At 48.7% G+C, this 24,950-nt stretch overlaps 1 protein-coding gene across 1 annotated transcript in view; it reads left to right on the plus strand.

Annotated features, from left to right (window-relative positions):
• The window catches only part of THBS4 (thrombospondin 4), a 66,071-nt gene extending 41,465 nt beyond the window's left edge, over positions 1-24,606 (plus strand). Inside the window, exons 4-22 of the mRNA XM_028514388.2 lie at positions 2,017-2,125; positions 2,492-2,574; positions 2,907-2,958; positions 3,165-3,358; positions 4,850-4,987; positions 7,234-7,302; positions 9,082-9,234; positions 12,223-12,327; positions 12,861-12,968; positions 13,281-13,440; positions 14,803-14,921; positions 15,789-15,841; positions 18,341-18,534; positions 19,493-19,671; positions 20,231-20,279; positions 20,379-20,575; positions 21,198-21,370; positions 23,726-23,865; positions 24,388-24,606. Coding sequence (XP_028370189.1) covers positions 2,017-2,125; positions 2,492-2,574; positions 2,907-2,958; positions 3,165-3,358; positions 4,850-4,987; positions 7,234-7,302; positions 9,082-9,234; positions 12,223-12,327; positions 12,861-12,968; positions 13,281-13,440; positions 14,803-14,921; positions 15,789-15,841; positions 18,341-18,534; positions 19,493-19,671; positions 20,231-20,279; positions 20,379-20,575; positions 21,198-21,370; positions 23,726-23,865; positions 24,388-24,449 — 2,337 coding nt within the window. The 3' untranslated portion in view covers positions 24,450-24,606. The remainder of the gene's footprint in view (positions 1-2,016; positions 2,126-2,491; positions 2,575-2,906; positions 2,959-3,164; positions 3,359-4,849; positions 4,988-7,233; positions 7,303-9,081; positions 9,235-12,222; positions 12,328-12,860; positions 12,969-13,280; positions 13,441-14,802; positions 14,922-15,788; positions 15,842-18,340; positions 18,535-19,492; positions 19,672-20,230; positions 20,280-20,378; positions 20,576-21,197; positions 21,371-23,725; positions 23,866-24,387) is intronic.
• The last annotated feature ends 344 nt before the right edge of the window (positions 24,607-24,950 follow it).

Raw genomic sequence — 24,950 nt, forward strand, 5'->3', positions numbered from 1 at the left:
ATTATAACTGGCCATAGGTCTTGAATTTTATCTGAAATGAAAGTTAGTGCCAAACTCAGTAACCGTGTTCATCTGTCATGGTCCATAATATTGTTGTCTTCTAACTCCCGGTTCTCATTTTCCATTTCTACTTTATTACATGTGCCTTACAAGCTGTGCTGTAACAAAGAGGCAGGATGTAAGCAATAATTTCCATTACAGCTAGGAATGCTGAGATGTTTTAGATAATATTTTTTAAAAAACTATGAATCTAATACTAAATTTTGTGCTTGGAAAAGAGGAAGCATTTTTAAGCAAAAATTACAAGAAAACTAAAATCCAAGATTCTGTTTTATTTTGTTTTTGCAGATACACACACATATACACATCTATTTAATGTAGATTTAAATAAGAGAAAAAGATTAATGAATAGAGAGATATGCTAAACTTTATTTTTTGAACCCCCCTAAATAGCCAAAATAATCAGAATGAAAGAAATTATTGCACTTGTCATTTCAGAAATTAGCATCTACAACCACATAAGTCGATTTCTAAAAGCCTGGAGTCAGTCATGACAAGGTCATCAGAAACTACCCTTATGGAAAATTCCTCAAAAGTCCTAGCTCCTTGGACTATCAGCAAGGACCAGAGTGCTCTCTCTTCAGCCACCTACTCGTTCAGTCAGTCAATTAGTCAGCAGATAGGCACATTCTAGGCATTAGGGATACTGTGGGGGCAAAACAGTCATGGTCCGGCCTCCACAGACCTGGAAGTACAGTGTCCAGCACACTGTCTGCTACACAGCACACGTTGAATGCATCTTAACTTAGCTAATTAAAAAGTTGAATTGCCCTAAAAATCCTCAGCATACCCACTTCTAAAATAAAAATGATGGCTTTACATTGGCAGATAACAATCTTTTTCTGTCCTTTATAGACATCATAATGGATACGAGTGAAAGTTGTAAAATTAAGGGGTGAGGAAATTGACTTTGTGACTAACGATGAATGATTGACATCACCCCGTAAAGTAAAAACCTGAGGCCAGCTACCTAATAATCTTCGAATATCCTGTTTATTTATTCTCATAAACCAAGAAAATCAGAGAGTTTTCTAAAACCTGGAGCCAGGACATCCTAAAAACAATGTTCTTTAAAAGTGGAACAAATAAATAAAATATTTATTACAGTCTACACTCCATAAACAAATTCTAGATAATTCTCTTTTTTTAAGATTTTACTTACTTAATTTTAGAGAGAGGGGAAGAGAGGGAGAAAGAAAGAGAGGGAAACATCAATGTGTGAGAGATACACTGATTGGTTGCCTTTCACACATCCCCAGCTGGGGACCTGGCCCACGACCCAGGCACATACCCTGACTGGGAATGGAACTAGCAACCTTTTTGGTTCTCAGGCTGGCACTCAATCCGCTGAGCCACACCAGCCAGGGCAAATTCCAAATAGCTTTGTTTTTTCTTTCTTTCTTTTTTTTAATTGTTGTTCAATTAAAGTTTCCCCGTTTTCCCCATATAACTCTCCCCTGTCCTACCGACCCCCACCACACACATTCAGTCCTCCCCCCCACAACTGTCTTCGTCCAGGGGACCTTTATACATGTTCTTTGATGACCCTTCCCCTTCTTTCCCCCAGCTGTGCCCCCACCTGCCTTCCCTCTGATGACTGTCAGTTTGTTCTTTTTTTCCATGTAAATTCCAAATAATTCTTAAGAGGCTCCTGCCACAAAATAACTGTTTGCCAAGAAGGAAAGAGCCTTTCTTCTTCTCAGAACTGCCTTCATGAACTCTCAGACCAAGTTAAATGCCGGCATTTTCCTCAGCTCTGGCTAAAACTTCTATAGTTGCTTCAGTAAAAAGGATAGGGCTGGCAGGCTTTAGGAAAAATGCAAACCACAAAATTACATAAGATGTCAGGGTCCAAGTGCACAGGGCTACTCTGTTATGAAAGTTGTGTGAATATGCAAGCACATTGGCTTTTTGAGTGGCATCAGCACTGTGTGGTATGAATCTGATTTTTTCCAGGACTTTTTGGAAGAGCTGAAGCTGGTGGTGAGAGGCTCGCTGTTCCAGGTGGCCAGCCTGCAAGACTGCTTCCTGCAACAGAGCGAGCCCCTGGCTGCCGCCAGCACAGGTGTGGACTCTTGGGCACTTTGCACACTTTTGTCAACACAGACCAACCCCCAGGCCTCCAAATGGGCTGGGTCCCCTCACCAAAAGGTGGACAGTCCTGCAGGAGGTACTTACAGAAGTCGGGCTCTTGTGCCAAAATCCAGGGCAGGGAATATTTTCATTGTGCTTTTTTATTTTTATAACTCACATGAATTTTGAACTAGCCGGTGGCATCCCGATCATTATTTTCTAGATGAATCACACCAAGCTAAATTCCCATACCCTCAGTTTTATCAGAATAATGCTCTGGGAAAATCATTTGCTTTGGAGTCACTATAGAAATGGCTGTCGCTGGCTGAATGCTCCTTACCTTTTGTTGTTGCTATAGGAGACTTTAATCGGCAGTTCTTGGGACAAATGGCACAACTAAACCAGCTCCTGGGAGAGGTGAAGGATCTTCTGAGACAGCAGGTAACAACCTAGACATATCATTGGGAAAGCCCCAGTGTTATGAGAGAAGCTCTTTGCAGGCAGCAGCGGGCCTGCAGCCCCAGCAGGGATGAGCCCTGCAGCCAGAGTCTCGCGGCCCACCTCCCTGGGACGCTGATACCAATGCTCTGAAAACGAGGACAAGTGTGTGATAAACAGCATGGCTCTGAGCAGAGCAGGAGCAATCAAGGGTTACTTTAGAACTACTTTAAGAAGTGTTTAATAGCTTGGTACACATGGATGCTTTCATTCCTGGATTATGTATCAGGAACTCCCTTTCGATCTTTTTTTTTTCCCCCTTCCCATTTCTAAAGGTCAAGGAAACATCATTTTTGCGAAACACCATAGCTGAATGCCAGGCTTGCGGTAAGTGCTTCTCTAGTAACTGGCTCGTTCTGAGTGAGAAGAGCAGTGGCAGACTGATGATGGGCCTGGGGTGAGGTTACATTGGCTGCAGATTCTGGAGGTTTGGCACAGAGATGGAGGAAAGAGAGGTTCGTTGAAAAACCAAATTTTATTTTGTATCAGCAATGTTTCCCGGGTGGTGAATAAGCCTATTGTTTTCCTCCTAGGTCCTCTCAGCATGCAGTCTCCTACCCCAAGCACACTGGTGCCCCCGGGACCCCCGGCACCCCCAGTGCGCCTGTGCGACTCCAACTCTTGTTTCCGTGGAGTCCGATGCACTAACACTAGAGATGGCTTTCAGTGCGGGCCCTGCCCCGAGGGCTACACAGGAAATGGGATCACCTGTTCTGATATTGATGAGGTAAACGTTCAACTGGCCAGGGTAGGGGCTCCCTAAATATCTTGCACTCCCTACAGCATATGGAAAAAGAAGCCAGGCTAATGACTAAGGGATGACTTGGGTTGGCCTCCAGGCTACTTAAAAACTACTTCCTAATGCGTCCTTAGAGACCATGAGACACCGTGAGCAGTGAGAGGGAGGAGGCATGACACACGGTGTGGCTGTGTTCATAATACATCCGCTCGGTGTTTCCAGCTCTTCTGCTCGTCCGTGTTGCTACGATACTGAGATTGCAGCTTCACACTCTACCATGGATTATTTCTCTTAAGTAGTCTCTGTTATAATTTTGATTTTTCCACACTTTTACAAATGCAGGAGGGGGAGACCTGTGTAAGGATATGTTCCAGAGGTTACAACTGCTTTCTTCAAGCTTCTAAAAATAGAGGAGCAGAGGGGAATCTCAAACTAACATTGACGAGGTCCCATAACCTGTAACCAGAACAGCCCAGGGATGGAGCCAGAAAGACATACAGCAAATGCAGGCTGGCTGGGCAGCAGCCAAAGCCTCTGAAATAGCCAATTTCAAGACCATGACTAGCCAGGCACCAGTGCAATACCAAAGTAGTGTTCACAGTAGGTAGCAAGGCTGCTGTCAGAATGTGCCTTTCCCCTCCCACCCAGCCAGACGAAGGTCTGAAGCAGAAATGGAGGGGGCGAGGTGCATACAAGGAGCGTAGACACACATTCACACAGACACACACTCACAGATGCACACACACACAATGCTCCTACAGGTTCCTGGTAGCACTCCGCTCATTACCTCCCCAGGCAGTAAGCAATTAAGATGGTCTCTAGCAATCCCTCAATTGCAGAAACCTCTGTACACGTTTCACAAAACTGCATCTGGTTTTTATCTGTGAGCTGGAATTTTCCTCCTTTTGAAAGGGCCAGAAGTGATCGTGTTTTTTACATTAGTTGAAGTGGTTTTAAAAAAATAAAGATCAGAACCAATCTCCTAGACTCCAAGGGCCCTGGAACTGCCGTGGGCTCGCTCGGCAGGGCACAGACAGGCACAGGGCCCGATGGGTCACATCTAACTGAAGCGACAGCTGCCCGAGCTTTGTGTTAGGGGTCTCTTCTTTTGAGTAGTTGGTTCAGCACTGCCTTTGGGCTCATATGACAGACAGCTGTCAAGCAGTGTGAGAGCATCGTCCTTTCGCAGGGATTTCTAAATTCCAAGTTAGAATATCAGGGACTTTACACTTAGAGGTGCAGTGATTAACATTAGGGCCCCTTTCCACCAGGCTGCAATATTGCTCTGTAATACAGCGAAGCAACTCCACATGGTATGGGTCAGGGATTCCCAGGGTAACTCTGAAATCAGAAGCCTTTATTTCCTTTTACCATTCTGACCACCAAAATTGATTGAACAAGCACGTGCAGACAGATGAATGTAAGTTTGAGAATGTTTTCACCATGTGACTAATGACTTTGATTATTTTTTCTCTCCAGTGCAAGTACCACCCCTGCTACCCGGGTGTGCGCTGTGTGAACTTAGCCCCCGGCTTCAGATGTGAAGCCTGCCCCGTGGGCTTCACAGGACCCACAGTGCAGGGTGTTGGGATCAGTTTTGCCAAGACAAATAAACAGGTGGGCTGAAGTTTATTTTTATCTTAATAGCCAGCAGAAAGTCTGGTTGGCGCCCATCTCATTTTGTACAATGCTTTACCTCCTTCTACAGCCAATGACGTGGTACCAGTGAGCACATTAGGATGTTTTCCATCTCATTTCTGAAGATATGTAATCACAAAGCTTGGTAGGGAGGAAGCTCTCCAGCGGGATTAACGGGGTATTACTAGAAAGACAGTGAATGGGGTAAAGCGTGATTCAGGCATATTTTGTTGATAGCCACCGAACATTTTGTCCTGCAAAAATAACTTGAAAATCAGGGAAATAAATAAAAGCTTCAAGAAATTAGATCACTTTTATAGTCATTGTTGCTGATCAGAAACTGCTTTAGAGACGAGAGGATTCAATAGGTGAAATCGCCCCCCGAGGAATCCCCTGCTTCTTCTGCTATAAGCTCTAGATTGCCATAAAGCAATTTCTGACAGTCTTCATTTATTTCCAATGTTCTGCTGAATCCTGGTCATTATTTAACTGACTGACTGTGAAATTCTCTTTGATGTCTTCAGCCCTTAAAAGTGCTTGGTCTATAAATATATTTTACTACCTTAGGGAAATTATTAGCTTTAAAGAAGGGCAGGGTTCATTATCTCTTAGCCGCTTATCAAAGAATCCTACAGGGCATGATTTTTTAGACTAGAAAAAGGAGGCAAGCCAGACAGCTAGGAGTGACAATAAGCCATTAGAGTAATGACCCAGCATTTTTCTTCCTCTCCTCTAAAGACAAAGTTTCCAGGACTAAACCAAGAAACCCAGACAAAGTGAAATAGAAGGGGCTTTATGTAAGCTATTAAGGAGCACTTCCCAGTGGATTTTCAGCAATATGGTAGATTGAACTGCGGTAGAAGGGAATCGCCATGATTAAATTTAAAAACAATTTTAATGCATCACTGATATCAAAAGAAATAAAAAGAAATGTGGAAACAAAGAGGGAACTTAAAACCAGAGCTGTGGGCAGAAGCTGATGCCGCAGCAGCTCGTGAGAGATGGGAGCTGGGTGTAGGTCCCAGGGGTGGGGAGCTGGGCTTTAGCACCTACGTGTGTACAGCAACCCAAGATGTGGTCTTGGACCCGCAGGAAGATCTAACGCCCCTGCACAAAGCCAGGGGCCTCAGAGAGCTACCTTTCCCATTGTAAAGAGGTGAGAAAACTTCACTAGCCCCACAAATCAACAAGGAAGCTTGATGTCAGTTTGGGGACAAAGTTAACACAAATGAAAATTGTCCACAACAAATCAAATCTCCACACTTATGTCACATACAGCTGTGAGCTCCAGACTTGTGTTACACATATAAAGCAGATATATAAGCCAAAATGAACATGAGAACCAGCTCTGGAGCAGTAAAACCCCCAGGGCCCTGGCTAAGGCCAACACCACACTGCTTGGTGGAGAGACTCCAAACCCAGAGCCAGTGGGACACCCACGGGCAAAGGCAGGGCCACTGAGGATGTGCTCATAAACACAAACGGCATTTACATGAGGACGCTGCCATGAGGAAACATGGAATATACGTTCAAAAGGATAAAGAGAAAAAGGAAGGAATAGATATCATAATTCAAGAATATAGCAATGAAGGAGAGGGGGGATAGACATATTGAGAAATAGCCAAGTTAAATTTATTCAATAAAAATATGATTGGCATTAAAAACTTAATAGGTGAGCAAGACAGATGATGTAGTTTGTAGATTGGAACTACATCTAATTGTAAGGTAGAACTAAGGAAATCATCCAGACTGCAGCACAGAGAAATCAAGATATGGAAAATACAAATGAGAGGTTAAAAGTCAACAGAAGAGATTAATGAGAAAGTCCAATATTTGTTTAATTATAGTTTTAAAGAAAGAGTAGAAGGAATAGTAGCAGAAGAAAACAGAATTTTCCAGAATTGCAGAAAAATAGGTATTCTCTGGTAGAAGTACATTGAGTCCCAAGCAGGATGAAGAAGAACCTTCACTAAAAAGGTGGTGGAACAGATTAATCATCCAAGCTGTCTTTTCTGAACCACTTTAAACACCAAATAGACAACTACTACTTGAGATTAAGTTAAGTACAGCCTGACACAAACACAGGGAGATGGCTAAAATGATGCCCCAGTTACCGTTCTGCCTGAGATTCCCTGTCTTCACTTCACACAACAATGTCAAAACACAGCAAAATTTCTTTGCATTTGTACGTAAACAGAGTGTCTCTTTAAATCCTTCTGCACTAGGTCTGCAATGATATTGATGAGTGTCGAAATGGAGCATGTGTCCTCAATTCCATCTGCGTTAACACTTTGGTGAGTAGTCTTCGTGGCTGATGCGATCAAAGCAGACTAGTTATTAACCCAAGAGTGTGTTTATAAATCATAACCCCAAACACATATAGAACATATGGGCATAATTATTTGACTGGTAAATGAGGGTAAAATTTTGTGCTAAAAATGGTTTTTAATACATAAGAATAACTGTATAAGTAGTTTTTAAAAGAGTAATTTTGTAACTGCCAAACTTGTTTTTAATCTTCCATCAAAGTTGCAGCGTTGGGCTTTTAGATACATAATAATGACTAAAATATTATCACTTTTGTATTTTATGAAAATGAAGAGCTTCTTCGTTTATTCTCAGTATTCCAGAAGGTGAATTTTACTGGTGATGACACAATCCCCAAACAGTATTCATTATTTCCGTGAAATTTTTGAAAGTTATTTGTGTTTAATTAAAATGCTTAGCACTTTGGGGGTCTAAAATCTTCAGATATGGGTTTTATTTCTGAAGCTTCCCGTCAGCTGCTTCCAAGGTGTTCGGTGCAGCACGGGAGCTTGTCGACGACGGAAGAGGAGAACCACCAAGTCCACGTCCGGCTGCTTCTGTCTTCCTCTGTGTCCCTGGGGACGTCACTTAATCCACAGGTTCCCAGTTTCCTCGTAAGGAAAAGCTTGTTAGAAATACCATCATTTATTTTAATCCTCACAACAACCCTGTCAAGAGGCACTGTTATCATCCCCATTTCACAACTGAAGACCCTGACGCACAGAAAGGCTAGGTAATTGGGCAAAGGCCGCACACGTCACGAGGCTTCTGGGGCGGCTGCAGAGCCTGTGGTCCTCTCCACAGACTGTGCTGCCTAGGAGCACCCAGCGATTTATACGCAGCTTAAGGACACAACTAGTCTGCACAGAGAGGAGGCACTGACATAAAGGTAATAACTAAAGCCACCTAGGGAGGAAAGAAGTGAGCAGTGTGACTGTCTAGAAAGTAGCACTGCAGAGAACCTCAAAAAATAAAGAAGTGGGCAAAGGAAGATGAGCAGAAGCAGAGGAGAGAACCGACCCAAAGGAGCAGTCCAATGAGTCTGGCGGGTCAAGAAAGAGCATTGAAGAGCATCCTTTGAACTTGGCAGTTCTGGGATGTTAGTGACGAAAACCATGGAATTGTACACTTTACGTGGACCTCTTTCATAGTATGTAAGTTTCATCTCCATGAAGCTGTTAAAAAAAACTATAAAAGTCGTACCTGGCAGTGGAAGTACCTTTGCAATGGCGCTGACGGCGTTAGCAGGTTTCCGCCACAGCAGCCCAGCTCGTCAAGGTTTGTCAGCGCAAGGCTGCCAGCATTTCTCTGTACCCTGCTCTTTCATCACTCCATTGTTAAAAAAGAAAATGCCACCAAAAAAAACAGTAAATAAAAAAATTCTGACTTGTGTTTTGATCAAGTAGAACTCTATCTCTCTTGTCCCAGAGTAGATTCTCTAACTTCCCCTTCCAGTACTTTAGGGGAACTTTCAGCCCTTCCCCCTCGGCCCCCTCCGTGACGCTGGCTTGTCAGAGTGATGCATGGTTCACTGTCTCGCCATCTGCCCTGTTCTTCTGGTCCTTCATGCCTGCAGGGCCAGCTGCAGCCTCCACTCTGGTGGCATCTTTCACAGTATTCACACCATCTTAGAAGACTCATGTGTAAACAGAGAGACAGGCACAGGTCTCACTTAATCCTGGCACCACGTCAAAGTAAACACAGTCACGATAACCTCACTCACACTTCTGAGCTCCTGGCTTATCATCTTATCTGTGCTTTTACAGGGATCTTACCGCTGTGGGCCTTGCAAACCCGGGTACACTGGGGATCAAACAAGGGGATGCAAAACGGAAAGAAACTGCAGAAACCCCGAACTGAATCCTTGCAGCGTGAACGCGCAGTGCATCGAAGAGCGGGGTGGGGACGTGACGTGTGTGGTAAGTTGCTTTATCATTTTACCCTCCTCCATCTTAAACACCATTCTGGTTTCTACATGCTTCAGGGTAAAAGTACTCAAAAATGAAAACATTTCAATCAAGATAAACACAGAATGTAATGGTAAGAGGGTCATCTGGGTTTGTGGGGAGCAGTCGGAAGTCCATCCAACCAGCAGCTGCCTCTTCTCTCCCTGTTGGCGGTGGGTTGACCCTGTGCCCCTTGGGCCACACATTGGTGGAGCCCCAGCTCCCAAGCACGCTCTGCGGAAGGTCTGAGAAGTGAGCAGCAGGAGGCCAAGGAGCCTTCTTCCCGCCCTTCCATCTCCTGCCCTAGTGACTTGTTTGTAATAACTTATTAGCACACTGCTGTCATTTCTAACTGTCCTCACCCTTAAGACGTTTCAAAATCTGGCCCCAGGAGGTGGTTCACCATGGAGAGGTGGCAGGCTGTTGTAAACCCTCAGAGAGAAAGAAACCCCGTGTCTCCCACACATTGAGTCTCCCTCCACCCACGTTCAGAAATCGCCACTCTTCTTCCTGCGCACTTCCCAACCCTGGAGCCAATCTGGCGGGGAGGAGGCCGGGGAGGGAGCAGGACAGTCTTGGCCTCACCTGAGTCTCGTGCCAGGCTGGTATTCTGGGCCCTTGGGGAGGAAGAAGGCTTGTTCCTGCCATCCCAAACTCAGGCTCCAGAGTCCTTGAGGATTCTAGGCACTGATGAACCAGCCACTTTCAGCTGCCCACCTCCGCCCCACTTTCCAGCGAGCCGGGCCCTGGCAGGTGACCCTCAGAGTCCGAGGTTCACAGGTTCGTGGTGAACACGTCCAAGTGGCAGGATGCATTCGGGAAGACTTCTCCCTTCTCCACTATGCCTCACACTTAGACGTGTTTAAGCTCGCAAAAGTTTCTACCATGAGCATATCACTTTCGAAGTAGAAAAAATGAAAAGAGTCAAAGTAAGTTTAAAAAATAAATGCAATGACATCAGCTCTTGCTGGCAGTACAAGGCACTGATGAACGAACAAGCTGGGTCAGAGGGGAAAAACAGCTTCCCTAATTCCCGTGGACCGGGCACGTTTATCACCGCTGAGAGGGAAGCGTGGATCTATATTTAAATCCTCATTTTCTGTGAACAAGTTAACGACTTCCCTGGGACGGTGGGTGATGGGGTTCTTAATATGTTTTTGAATTTGTAATAAGGCACAACGACAGATGGTAAAGGATTAATACACTTGGTGTGACTACTAAAATAATGTAATCTGCCAGAAAATGGCTCATTAAAAATGTATTTGTTCCTAAAGGAAATGTTTTCTTCATTACAATGAGTCAGGGACCATACCCCATAGCCGAGCACGGCAGGCCGTCTGCAGGCCCCGAGGAAGCCGCTGGGTAGGCGTGGGGTCGTGGCGGGAGGGCTGTCTTTGGAATCCTGCCTCCACATCTCTGGTTGCAGAAGGAGAGCGCAGACGCCTGAGAGGGGGCAGGCTGCCGCTTAGGCAGTCACTCGTCTTAAATCACCTGCTTCTGATGAGTGCGGCCAGGAAATTCAACTTTGACTCATGGAGAGTTTCTCTTCCCTTGGCCCTGACTGTTCATCAGACTCTTTTCCCCTCCCTGCCCTACGAGCTGCCTGCCCTTTTCCAGGTCATTTCTCCTGTGTTCTCTGTGGTCCCGCCGGCCCCTCCCGCCAGTGCCCACCCTGCTCCCGGGCAGGGCTCCCAGGTGCCGTCTCATACCAAGGACACCGCTTATGGAGTAACTTCCTTTCTCCCTGGTCTGTCAAACATCCTTTAATGAGGTCAACCAGGAGATGGCCTGTCAGAGGAAGAACCGCTGTCAAAGCGCTCGTTAACTGAACATACGTGGCAGAAGGCATTGGACTGTTCCAGTCCCAGCTCTGAGACCCTGAGCAAGGGACCTAACCACTCTGAGCCTAGCTGACTCTTGTGTAAAACGGGATAACAGAGGCCTTGCCGCACCGCCACAACAATCGGAGAAAATGGCTGTAGAGTCTGGTGTGGAATAACTGATGTTTTCATGCCTGTTCTGCTGACATGAGGCTTGTTCTCAGCAGCTGCTGGTAGCCCGGGTACTGGGCAGACTTCTCCAGGGGAGCAGTGAACACACAGACCCAGCACTGTGCCCGTGGGGACCTTGTCCTGTTAAAAGAAGTGGGTAGAAATAGACGTCAGGCACTTCAAAAGGCTCCTCCACTTGTGGGAATTGATCTAAAAGACCGTTAGATTCACAGAGATGACTGTGATTCAAGAATGATAAGGAAAGTGCCGCATTTCCCCCGAGAAAAGAAATTGGACAGTCCCATAGAGAACTTCTGGCAATCGCTGAAAATTACAAACAGCCTTAGAACCAGGAATTTCACACTAAGAAACCAGTACATGTGCAGAGACACGTGCACTAGAGTGAATTGTTGCAGCATTGTTTGCAATCTAGAAAGGTTTCTAAAACCCGACGCCCACCAGTAGAGGACTAGGTAAATTAATTGAGGCACGTGCATACCGCATTTTGTATGATATATTGGTTGCCATTAAAAAAAAGACATAATTCTACAAGGAGTGGTATAGAAAGAACTCCAAGATATAATGTTAATTTTTTAAAAACCAAGCTGCAGAATCACATATCAATGTACGCGACCAATTGTGTTAAAGGACAGAGGAAAAGAGCGGTGTGCGTTTGCTCGTCCACCCGTAGCCTACCCCAACGACGCAGGGCAACTGATTCCCATGCTTGCCTGAGCTAAGGGAACAGGAGCAGGAAGTTCACACTGTATCTCCCTTTGTACCTAGTGAATTTTGAACCATTACACTATTCAAAAAGACCCTTCTTTTGTTTTAAGATCCTTCCCAGCAAGGCCATCTGGCGCCGGGCCCTCCCTCTGGGGATGTGCACACAGGGGTAGAGGCTCTTGTCAGCCACCAGCCTCCTGCCAGGTGCAGCTCCCCAGGCCTCTGATGGACTTTCCCTTCACAGTGCGGAGTCGGATGGGCTGGGGATGGCTACTTCTGCGGAAAGGATGTGGACATTGACAGCTACCCAGACGAAGAACTTCCATGCTCTGCAAAGAACTGCAAGAAGGTACGGAGGGCAAGTAGGAAAAAACACACACTGACTCACTCACACACTGTGGCTCTCCAAGTGACATCGCATGTGGGGAAAGGTTCTGTGGGTTCCGCTGAAATGTGCATTTTTAGACTGGTGAAAGAGCGATTAATAATAAAGCCAGGCAGCCACAGTTATCTTGAGGTTTGGCTTAAGACAGGTGTAGAGGGGAGTGTGGGAAGAGGGGGAAGGTGGTAAAAGGGTACAAACTTTCAGTTATAAGATGAATAAGGTTGGAGAATCTAAGGTATAATGTAGTGACTAGTTGATAACCCTGTTGTATCATTGAAATTTTGCTAAGAGAGTGGAACTTGAATGTTCTCAGCAAAAAAGGGTGGGGATAGGTGAGGTGATGGATTTGTTAATTAACTTGATGGGGGAATCCTTTCACAGTGCGTATGTATATGAAATCATCACATGATACACCGACAATTTTGTTCATTATACTTCAATAAAGCTAAAACAAAAACAGGTGTGGATGTCTCTCTGAGCTGTGTTCCCTCACTTAGGACAACTGCAAGTATGTGCCAAATTCTGGCCAAGAAGATGCAGACAGAGATGGCATTGGCGACGCTTGTGATGAGGATGCTGACGGAGACGGGATCGTGAATGAGCAGGTACGGACTTTGCAGGGAGGGCCCATGAATTGCCACATGCCAGGGATGGTGGAAGAAATCTCGTGAAGTCAGCTATGTATATTAACCATCCCACGTGTTAGTTTCTGTGCCTGCATTCCCACAGCACCACAACTTCTTATTTTAAGATTATCAAATGTTTAAAACATAAAGCTGGCAAACCTGGGCCTCCTGAGTTCTGACAACTCAGGACCACGTCTCGGGGGAGGTGGCTAGCCGGCATCCACCGCAGAACAGCACACGGTAGGGAAGCAGTAACAGTCAGAGGAAGTGTTCAGTCTTCTGATCCTTTAGGACAACTGTGTCCTGACTCACAACGTGGACCAAAGAAACAGTGACCAAGATATCTTCGGGGATGCCTGTGATAACTGCCGGGATGTCCTAAATAATGACCAGAAAGACACTGATGGGGATGGAAAAGGAGACGCCTGCGATGATGACATGGATGGAGATGGTGGGTTTGTCTCGTTTTGCCTCACGTTCAGAACAGACTTGTCCTCTTGCCCTGTTCTCTCTGAGGAGCAGGGATAGGATTACTAGCTACGAGGGCCTTCCCGCTCCAGGTGGGTCCACGCAGCCTGCGACTGGGGGACCCAAGGTCCGCTCATGTCTGTAGAAGGAGACTCCACAGCCAACTCCCCTATTCAATAACCCTGGTGTTTCTGGAACGCCACACCATTGCCAGAAACCTTGTCAGAAAGCAGTGTCTCGCCAGGGCTGTGTCTTTGCAGGGCATCCATCTTCCAGATTCCACCTTTCCCAACTCCCCACCATCCTTTTCACGCATGAGGGGCCTGGAAGGGGAGAGTTGGGTGAGCGGGCCTTGAGCAGGGTCACAGGCTACAGCCCCCGGGTCAGGCTCCTCCGGCAGAAAATCAGGCACTTCCCAGGAGACACGGGCATCCCCCGCCTGCTGTGGGGAGAGCTGTGGCAGCAGGGCGGCTGCACTGCCCAGCTCCAGGGTCCACCAAAGGGGCATGGGACTGGTCTGTGTGAATGGGCCCTGGTGCACAATCCTGAGCTCTGCAGCCCACAGGACCTGAGCAAGGACAGTTGTTCCTCTAGAGCTTCCGTAACATACATATGACCATTATCAAACCAAGGGCCAGATCCTTTACCTTCTGAAAAACATCAGATCACAGGGACTTGAAGGAAAATCCTTTCAGAACTACATTACGTATGTGCACGTGCACACACACACACCCCCACCCCTCTCCAAAATAGCCACACCTCCGTGAAACATGGCCTCACCTTCTACAAGCCCAACTGATGACTCAGATCCAGTGGTGTATGGATAAACCAACTCAACGAAACAAACCAAAACCCCAAGTTGTAGCACTTGCCAGTTTCTATCATGTAAACAACCACTCCCACCATCGCTGAGTCCAAGCTACCTGTACGAGAGGACATGATTGAATGGGAAGCTGGGAAGAGAGGGGCATGATGGGCCCGCCCGAGCCCTTGGGTACCAGGCCTGGCTCACACACCCAGAAGTCCTCCCTCTTCAGGGTGAGCCCACCCAGCCCTCATGGCCTCATCTGGTTGCAGAGATAGCCCTTGATATCTTGGACAAATTATAACTCATCAGATAAATGCCTCAGATCACTGTTCATTTTTAAGTCTCCCAGAATGCATCCTTTGACCTCACCTCCAGACAACTGCTGGAAGAGATGGTGGCGCTCTGAGGATGGCCTGGGCAGGAGTCATTCCCCACACACGTGTGTACAGACCTGGTCTCCACACGACACCCGGAAGCGTATGTCCCAGACCTGTCCGTGGTGTTCGCCTGACTCAGAGAAGCACTCCTTTCTCGTAGGAATCAAAAACATTCTGGACAACTGCCAGAAAGTGCCCAATCGAGACCAACGGGACAAGGATGGTGATGGTGTGGGGGATGCCTGTGACAGTTGTCCTGATGTCAGCAACCCTAACCAGGTTAGTAGGGTGCAGGGGAATTCACAGTGCAGGCTGACCTCCCCCGGCAAAGATGCATGTACAACCAAGCAGCAGAGCCCCCCGGCTCAGCTCTTGGCCGCTGCCATGGGCCCGACAGAGCGGAGGCGGGGGAGTTGCCCGCCAGGCCTGGAGGCGGGAGGAGGAGCGGCAGGAGACTCAAGGCCGGTGGTCTGATCGCACAGCTGCAGACTGCCTCTGAGGTTAGTGACATGAGTTTGGTGAGGCCCGGACAAATTTTTTCTGCTGAAATGGAAGCGTAGCGTGGACGTTATCCTTGGGAACTCTGTGCCCCTTTAGTCCCCGGGTCCCTCCACTGACTATGTATGGACATTTCAGATGAAGATCCATCAGCGACGTGTGGTCTCCCTCCTCGCTCCTCCTCCCGGTCTAGATAATTGGGGATGATGTGTCATGTATTTTTAAAGCCCCGAGAGAGGAGAGTCATTGTTGTCCTCTGTGACTCACTCCCACCCTGGCTCAGTTCCCAAATGCAGAGGCAGACAGTCAGTTTGCCTGGTGCCGGGGCCTGTGGCTGGGTCCCTCCCGACCCAGGCTCAGGTTCCACGTCTCCACCTGCCGCCACGCTGCCCCGGCGCCCTTTTCCAATCAGCTCATCTGGTGTGTGGGCAGCCCATCCACGTCGCCTGATATTTTGGAAGGCGTTTCTGAAAATTCAGCATTGTGCCTACACCAATATGGTGTTGTCCTTTTGCAGTTTTGCGCCGTCCCCATTCCAGAGAGAGAAATCCTGAGACCCAGTGGTGATGGGCCAGGTCTGCCTTCTCTGGAACGTTCTGTGCACACAGTCTCAGGGGTAAATAACATCGCGTTCTGTTCTCTTTGCAGTCTGATGTGGATAACGACCTGGTTGGAGACTCCTGTGACACCAATCAGGACAGGTAGGGCACATCCGCCAGCTGCACAGCACCACATGAAACACCTGGAGAGAGTTGTCCTTCGAGGCGTCCTGCTGCCACCAGGCTTCGGGCTCTCTCTGGGTAGACTGAGCTGCTGGGGGGACAGTAGCCCTGCCTCTGGTCAGGGTCGCCACACCTCTGAAAGTTCTGTATTAGTGAGGTGACAGTGTCAGGAGAAGCCACTAGGCACTCTAGCAGGTGAGAGTCTGTTAGAGGAGAGGCAGTATGGGCTCCAGCGTGACACAGCTAGATACAAATCCCAGTTCCTTCACTTACAGACCGGTGAACCTTAGGCAAGTTACCTCATCTCTCTGCACCTCAATTTTCTCATCTGCAAAACGGGTCGACAGTGCAGTGTAGTTCACGGGACTATTGTGATAACGGAGTTAATTTGCGAAAAGTGCATGTTACAGTTTCGGTTACCTAGATAGCATTCAATAGACACTAGCTCTTCTCCATTATGGTCTTTCAGCTCAGGAAAGCTTCACTGCCGTCCCAAAATAGAAAGCTGTCAGTTTGCTGCAGGATCACACTCCTTTCATCGTCCGTAGAATTTTTCATTATACTTCTCTCCTCGGAGTGGAATTGTCCTGTGCAAGGGAATCTTGTCAACCCTCCTAGCCCCACGGGGACAGAGTCCTAGGTCAAAGCCTGGATCAGATGCTGCAGGAACATCACCAAAAACATGGACATGTACGGCTCTGCCCGAGGCTTCTGCAGAACCAGGCGCTGAACCCTTTCGTCTCAGTGGGGATCGGGACAGAGGCGGTGGGACAGGGGCGGTGGGACAGGGATGAGACAGGGAGAGGATTCCCAGAGGCAAAAGCAGGGAGAAGCATAGCTCTGCTTCGCAGCCTCTTGCCTGAGGTTGCCCTGCAGACTGCAGCCTGGCCCAAGGGCAGTTCCTATGAAGTCCCCTCATCATCCTTGTGTTCAGCGTCCTTGCTGTAAAGGACACACTAGCCACCTGAACTTAAATGTACTTCTCAGCCTCTCAGTCTCAATTTCTTCATCTGCAAAGTGGAGATAATTAAGTGCACCCTGCAGGTCATGGTGAAATGAAAGATAATGTAGGTAAAGCTCCGGACACAGCGCTGATCCTCGGGTGACCTGCACTAAGTGGTGGCTGCTGCTATCACAGCCTGGAGAGAGGCGGGTCAGTGAGAGCCTGACCCGGGATGTCTCCGCCTTTGAGTGGAAGCGCGGACCGGTACCCTGATAACGTCCCTAATGATGTCCATCAAGAATGTTCCCCATCTCAGGTCATCCTGCACTCTGAGTGCCATCTAAGTAATTTCTGAAATATCGTGTCCCACCAGCCTCTAGATATTTGCATAAAGTAAATGACTCATTCTGCTACATTTTGATTCCCACAATCTTGAACTTTGGGGAGGAGGATAGAAACCACTTGTTTTTGCATTAAAATGTCCAGGGCTACAGAGAGTGGCTGCTAATGGAAATAGCTCCATCTTAGGAGTTAAAAAGCAGCTACAGGCACAGGAATGCCACCGCTGGAGCGAGGTCACTTTCTGCTTATCCTCACTTTCTCTGGGACCCAGCTGGGAAGCGTGGCCTGAAGGGCGTGACTGGGCCCTGGCTTCCTCCCCAGTCCCATCCCAGATGAGGCAGGGACAGTTTCCAGGCCAAGGTTGGCCCTGGGTGGGGCGGATGGAGGGGGCATCTGCTCTGATCCAGGATAGCCCCTGGAGGTCTCGTCACCTCAGGGAAAGCTCTGGGGACCGGACAGAAGGCCTGGAAAGGAGAAAAGTCACCTGGGCAGAGAAGGAGGGTTCTGAGAAGTGCTTTGGACCAGGGCCGAGCCCAGCCCACATGCGTACCTGTCAGGAAGGGGCTGCCCTGTTCTCTTTGCCATTCGCACCTGATCCGTCTTGGGTCTCCTGGCCGGGGATTGTCAAGAGCAACAGAAAAGAAAATGCTGTAGGGCTTCCTAAGACCAGGTACTTAGGAGTGCTTTTTCCTACATTAAAATTGAAAGTGCAAAATTCTAATCACTTAATCATTTCATCTTCGTAACAACCTTATGAGGTAGGCTCTGTTATTATTCCCATGTTCCAGATGGGGACACTGAGCCATAGAGGGTCCAGTGTCCTGCCCGGGCCACAAGTGTAAGGGGCTGAGCAGTTGGGCTCCTCGGCCCCTCACAGATCCCTTGGCACCTTCTCTCTCTCAGCCGGGGATCAGCCAGTAGCCTCCAGGGTTGGATAGGAGCGTCTGGGCACAAAATCACAAATTTGACCCTTATCTTCTTGCACAGGAAGTGAGCTGTTATCACATCAGGTTGAGGAAGTAAGTGGGGAAATGGTCTTTGAGGCCCACAGTGGGCCTTATATCTAAGGTCTTAATGTGTTTGATAAAAGACCAGGCCCCGTTAAAATGCCAAACCCAAACCCTCCCTCCTGAGAGCTGGACTCCCACTGCCTTCTCGTGACCCGTGATGCAGACTGCCTCTGTCTCCCACAGTGATGGAGACGGGCACCAGGACAGTACAGACAACTGTCCCAACGTCATTAACAGTGCCCAGCTGGACACTGATAAGGATGGAATCGGTGACGAGTGTGACGATGATGATGACAATGATGGCATTCCAGACCGGGTGCCCCCTGGACCAGACAACTGCCGGCTGGTCCCCAACCCAGGCCAGGAGGATAGCAACAGTAAGTGGGTTCAGCCCAGGGCTGCACGGGACCCCCAGGCTCCCTTCGGCCAGGCGCAAGGTGGCACACCCCACCCAGGAAGGACACCAGCTTCTCTGAGCAGCCACAGCTTGTGTGGACAGTGGACACCTGGTAGATACCAGTCTCCAACTGTCAGAGAGAAGCTGCTTTGCAGATTCTGAGCAGCACTAGGATGAGATCCCACGGGGCAGGGAGCAGCCAGATGCTCCCACGAAAGGAGCTTGGAGAGCTGCTCTGCCATCTCGCTTGCTCCCTTCCCCAGGAATCGCAGAAAAGGAGTGGGAGAGAGAGAAGGCATAGCAGCAAATGGCTTAGGCGGGGTCACAGACTCAGATGTGAAAGGTGGGCACCCAGCCAGAAGTGAGACAGCAGGTGCAGACTGTGGTGAGCTGGTGAGGGCCCGCCCATCCCCACGATGCAGATGCAAATATTGTAACACCAGCAGCTGAACAAAACACACTATGGGCCAGATTCAGCCTTAGAACCACCAGAAATTATGGTCTTAGGATAAATTTTGGTGACAGTAATTTCCCTGATTGTCATACATTGTAGTCTAGAAAGGTCTATAGACATTTGTTTACGTAAGGTTAGGCCTGAGATCCAGCTGTTGGTGAACCCCACTAGCCTCGGAGGATACCCAGGGTTTCTGGTAAGGTCATTTTGAACAGTCCCCATTCCATTCTGTCCCCATGAAGTCCTTTTGACCACACACAGTGGGATTTACCAACCCATCATGAGGACAGATGGCTGCGGCATGGGCCTGGGCAGGCTCAGGCATGGCTGATGTCAGGGTTCCCCTCCCCATGTGGGGTGAAAACTGTAGCCCTGAGGCGGACCTTGGGCTCGCTTCTGTTCCTTGCCCAGCCCCCTTCCTCTTCAAGGAGTGGTGGTGGGTACAGCATTGTAAGCTCCTCTCCTCCCCTTGCACCCTGCTCAGGTGACGGTGTGGGAGACGCCTGTGAGACAGACTTTGACCAGGACAAGGTCATCGATCGGATCGATGTCTGCCCGGAGAATGCTGAGGTCACCCTGACCGACTTCAGGGCCTACCAGACCGTGGTCCTGGACCCTGAAGGGGATGCTCAGATTGATCCAAACTGGGTGGTTCTGAACCAGGTGTGTCACATGGTTGGCAACATCTCAGCTTTGCCTCAACACAGACCCCCCTGAGCATAGTAGGCAACACAGGCAGTGCTGACTGCAAGGCAGGCCCTACTCCCTGTCACACTTATTCCTCACCACAGCCTGGTGACAAAGCACTCTCACTAGTCCCAGTATATGGGGGAATGGGACCAGGTCTTGTGTAACTTTAATGATTGCTCACGGTAGTGCTGCAGCAAGTGGCTGAGATCGCTGCAAACGGGATGCAGGCAGTCTGGCCCTACAGCCATGCCCTGCTTCTCCAGCACACCGCCTCCCACGGGCCCTCGTTGTGTAACTGAAGGAGGCAGGCACAGATAGGCTTAGGTTTTCCAGCGTCACCAGGCAAGAGATTCATTAGAAGTGTGTGTTCTCAATCAAGGCTTTATTGAGTCAGCCTAAATGACAGTTTTAGCAAAATTATTTCTATTCAGCTCTGAGCACAGAACAAGGTAGGGCAATCTCTCGGGTAATACAGTCTTTATGTGGAGGTCAGACGTCACTGACCGCTTACCTCCTTCAACTCCCGCTGCAGGGCATGGAGATCGTGCAGACCATGAACAGCGACCCTGGGCTGGCCGTAGGTATGTCCGGGGCCTTCGTCACCACTTGTGTGGAACTCACTCTTTCCAGGTGCTCGTGTGGCTTTGTCTGCGTTTCTAATTTTACTCTGATCTCTACAGGATACACGGCTTTTAATGGAGTTGACTTTGAAGGGACCTTCCACGTTAACACCCAGACAGATGATGACTATGCCGGCTTCATCTTTGGTTACCAAGACAGCTCCAGCTTCTACGTGGTCATGTGGAAGCAGACGGAGCAGACGTACTGGCAGGCCACCCCGTTCCGAGCGGTGGCAGAACCTGGCATTCAGCTTAAGGTACGGGCAGTGTGCAGTCGCTCATTTCCCTTCCCTCTCGGCCCTTCACACGCCTCCTGCATTCTGTGCCCCACCCCCGCCCTGCCCACGGCACCGTTTTCATCTACAAAACAGCTGCTTTCATGCCATCATTCGAGTCACTGTAGCCCACCCAGGGCCTTGCCTTCCTCCCCTTGTACGAGCTTCCTTCTAACTTCTGGGTGGCCCTAGTGTGAGACCGTTGGCCCAAGAGGTGGACAAGATCTGGGGGTACATCTGAAGCACACTGTGTTGGAAACTGGCTCATCGGTTTCCTGGGGCCAGCTTTGTCCAGGAGGGCTTCGAGGCTGCCTCTGCCACTCCTGCTGGGGAAAAGGCAGATTTCAGAGCCCTCATCAGGCAGATGTGGGAAGCAGTGGATTTATAGCAGGAAAAATATGGGGTTAGTGGAATATTGGCCAGGGCCGGTTATTGCAGGGCTGGGATCACCTCAGTGGAAGTGGCATCTTAAGGGTTTATGCTTTTGTGCAAATCCAAGGCAGCCGGATCGCAGCCGTGAACTCAGCACCCTTCACCGCCCCGAGGGTGCAGGAGGGGTGGTCTGCGCATTCTGTTCTAAAACCCTGCTTGTGTCATTGTGCAGGCTGTGAAGTCTAAGACAGGCCCAGGAGAGCACCTCCGAAACTCCCTGTGGCACACTGGGGACACCAGTGACCAGGTCAGGCTGCTGTGGAAGGACTCCAGGAATGTGGGCTGGAAGGACAAGGTGTCCTACCGCTGGTTCCTGCAGCACAGGCCCCAGGTGGGCTACATCAGGTAGGCAGACGACTCCTCTCACCTTGCACTGGAAGCAAAGGACACCGTCACTCCGCACCTCAGAGCCTCCGCTCCCCCAAGCAGGCCTGACCCAGCACTGTCTGCAAGGGCATCCAGGGCTCCCAGACCTCAGGCTACGGCTCACATGTAGGGGTGGGGGAAGCAAGGCTCAGGCTGACCACCTGGACTTTAGGACCAAATCGAGGGTAGAAGGACCTTTCGGGGGAGACTTGGGCATAGGGGGACTAGTGCCCTTCTGCCACGTTCTTCAGAGAAGCCTCAGAGTGGACACATGGACCTGTGTGAGGTGAGACGTGTGGCTGAGTCTCCACCCACACCTCCCCATGACCCCCTGGGCCCTGTGTGATGCTTACCTGTGAATATTTCACACTGCAGTGAGTCCCTTTAGAGCCCATCTTTCCTCCTGCACATAAACCCCATGAGGGCTGAGCCTGTGTCTTATTTGATCTCGGTCTCGCAGAGCCTGGCATGGCCCACACACGGCATGAACTGATTTTCGTGGAAGTCAGTATAATCTGCCTCATTTCCCTGTAGGACTGTTAAAAAAAAAACCTATTCTCAAAAGCTAGGATGGCTTTGGACTGCATCTTTGAAATTGAGACTGGGTACTCACTCTCTCATCGCTCCAGCACACAGACCAACAAGCCCACCAGCTTATGTGGTGTGTTTGCGAAGGAGAGCTGATTGCAGTCTCCTGACCAGAGCGGGACTGCAGCCTGAGGGGGCGAGGGGGCAGGGGGCAAGGGGGCAGGGGGGAGGGAAATTGTGGGGCTAACTCACGTTTTGTTCTTCTTTGAGACATTTCAGAGCATGCTCTGTTTGTCTCAGTGATGTGATCTTGTTCTCAACTCTGTAAGCCCAATGCCCCTTTTTTATAACAAATATTTAAGTGCCCCCTCTTCTGTTGAAAAATGAAATCCTAGAAAATATAACCAACCTGCTCATATAGTTTTAGAAAATCTGTCTGACCCCTAACGACAGAGAAATAAAAACTGTTTATAAGAAAGTGCTTGAACATCACCTCACCAGAACACAACATGAAGCAGACACTTGCCCCCTCTCCCTGGAATCGCTGTGAAGGTGATATTCTAACAGTGCAGCTGCTGTGTTGATGCCTTTTAAATATTACAGTGGTGTTACCAACAGTAGTGTGAATTTCTAACATAGTAAACAGCTTTGTTTTTTTCAATTGCAGTTGATAGTCAATATCATTAGTTTCAGGTGTACAGCATAGCAGTTAGACATAACTTAAAGTGATCTCCCCCATAAGCCTGCTGCCCACTGGACAGCACACATGACAGTGTTACTGGCTTATTGCAGTGTTACTAGTTATTACAGTGTTACTGACTGTATGCCGTGTGCTGACACTGTACTCCACACCCCCGCGACTCTTCTGTGGTTGCTGCTTTGTACTTCTTAGTCCCTTGTCACCCAGGCTCTTTCCCAGCTGGCAACCATCAGCTTCTTTTCTGTATCTATGAGTTTGTTTTTGAACAGCTTTTCATTTTCAAACAGACCAAAGTACTCAACAGTTTCTCAACTTACCCTGGAACATTCAGTTTATACAAGGGTGGGCAAAAGTAGGTTTACAGTTGTGAATACGCAAAAGTTTATTCTTGTGTTACTTACTTGTATTACACCTGTAAATGTACTCCTTCCCACCCCTTTATTAAAACAGTACAAAAAATACATGTTCACGAGGAAAAGAGTTAGGTTCTAGGCCCGGGTACTGACTAAACAGGCTCCTTACGTACCCAGGTGTCTGAGTGAAGGACAAGTTTCATTTATTCTCTCCAGGGCCTTGTAAGCCATCCAGCACCCCTGGCATCTGTCTTCATGCTGCAGGGACAGCCAGAAATGACCCCACAAATTTCTAAAACCCCGCTTTAGGGAGTGTTGTCTTTCCTGATGAAAATTATTGCCCCGAGCTTCCACCAGACGAAATCAATCAGCCCTAAGAGCGAGGAGCAGCATTTGTTAGGCATAGTGTGTAGCCAGGGTAACTCACAGAACAATGAAGTCACAAGGCTTCTGGGTCCTGGGTCATATTATGATTTCTCTGTAACTGATGAGCAAGTACGTACCCACTGGGTTTGACTCTGTGCCCAGGGTCTTGTTGGGCTTTGGGAGCAACAGAAGAGGGAGGACACCTGGTCCCTGACCTCATGGAGCTTCCCATCTAGTGGGAAAAAGGCAATAGCTAGAGCACCACCCAGGTCCGTGGGATATAGAGGCATGCGCATGAGCAGCAGGAGCCTGGCTCTCACAAAGGGCACTTTCCCCTTACCTCCGTGTGAGTTTCATGGATACCCACTTGGGCTGTGTTGTCTGCAGGGTGCGATTTTATGAAGGCTCCGAGTTGGTGGCTGACTCTGGGGTCACCATAGACACCACCATGCGTGGGGGCCGGCTTGGCGTGTTCTGCTTCTCCCAAGAAAACATCATTTGGTCCAACCTCAAGTATCGCTGCAATGGTAATGTACATTCTTATTACTGCAATACTGTTGCTGAAATCAAATCAAGCCACCTTATGTGTATAGCAAGCACACTTTCCTCCCAGAAGCCCAGCGCTCATGCCACCTAGTCATTAAAGCCTGCTCGCCCCTGTGTAACTGAAGTAAAAGGCAGATCTCATTTTTTCCTGTTTGATAGATGAGGAAATTGAGGCCCATAGAATTTAACTTCTTGGCACTTGGCTTTGGGGTTCAGTGAGAAATTCAATCAGGTTTAATTTTCAGGCAGCCTTTATTTGCATGCGGCTCAAACATAATCACAGACTCAGAGTAACTCTCCCTGCTAATAATCTTTAGGCCCGTGAATGAGCACTCCTGGGCTCTCCAGCAGTGACGTGCAAAGTAACCAGATGCAGAAGATGGCTGTGGCCTGCGGGGCAGGCAGACAGCGACCCCTACAGGCCGCCTGCACTGGGTGCGGGGAGTGGGGAGCGGGATCCGGGGTGAGGGGCCTTCCTAACCCCGTGCCATTCTTCTTCACAGACACCATTCCGGAGGATTTCCAAGAGTTCCAAACCCAGAATTTCGATCGCCTGGATAAATAGGCCCAAGAGGCGATTCGCAACTGCTCTTCCAAATACTAAAGCCATATCTTTTTTAAATTCCTACAACTTTGTATACCCTGTGGCTTTCTTTTACTAGCCCAAATATATCAAACTTTTTATGTGAATGTGGCAATAAAGAAGAGGTAATTTCTAAAAACGTGTCACTCAGACGTCACGTACACACACACCGTCAAAGCCTGGGACACAAGTATATTGCCTGAGGTGTCCCCACTGACCCTGCGAGAGGATCTCTGTCCTCAGACCGGGTGGTCAGTGAGACTGGGCCTGTCAGTGAGCACGTGGAGAAGCAGAACGCCCGGGCCAAAGGTCTGTCTTCCGTCACTCTGGGCAGCTTCACACAAAAACCTCAGGTCCCAGACATGTGTCAGCAGCCTCCTTGTTCGGGGTAAGGCCCCTCAAAAACGTGTGCTCGGAGCCCCCTTCCCAGTGAAGATTCTTCCTTAGACATAGTTGCCTAATTCTCTCCCATACCCTCCTCCT

The sequence above is a fragment of the Phyllostomus discolor genome, chromosome 3 (genome assembly GCF_004126475.2).
Source record: "Phyllostomus discolor isolate MPI-MPIP mPhyDis1 chromosome 3, mPhyDis1.pri.v3, whole genome shotgun sequence".
NCBI lineage: Eukaryota > Metazoa > Chordata > Mammalia > Chiroptera > Phyllostomidae > Phyllostomus > Phyllostomus discolor.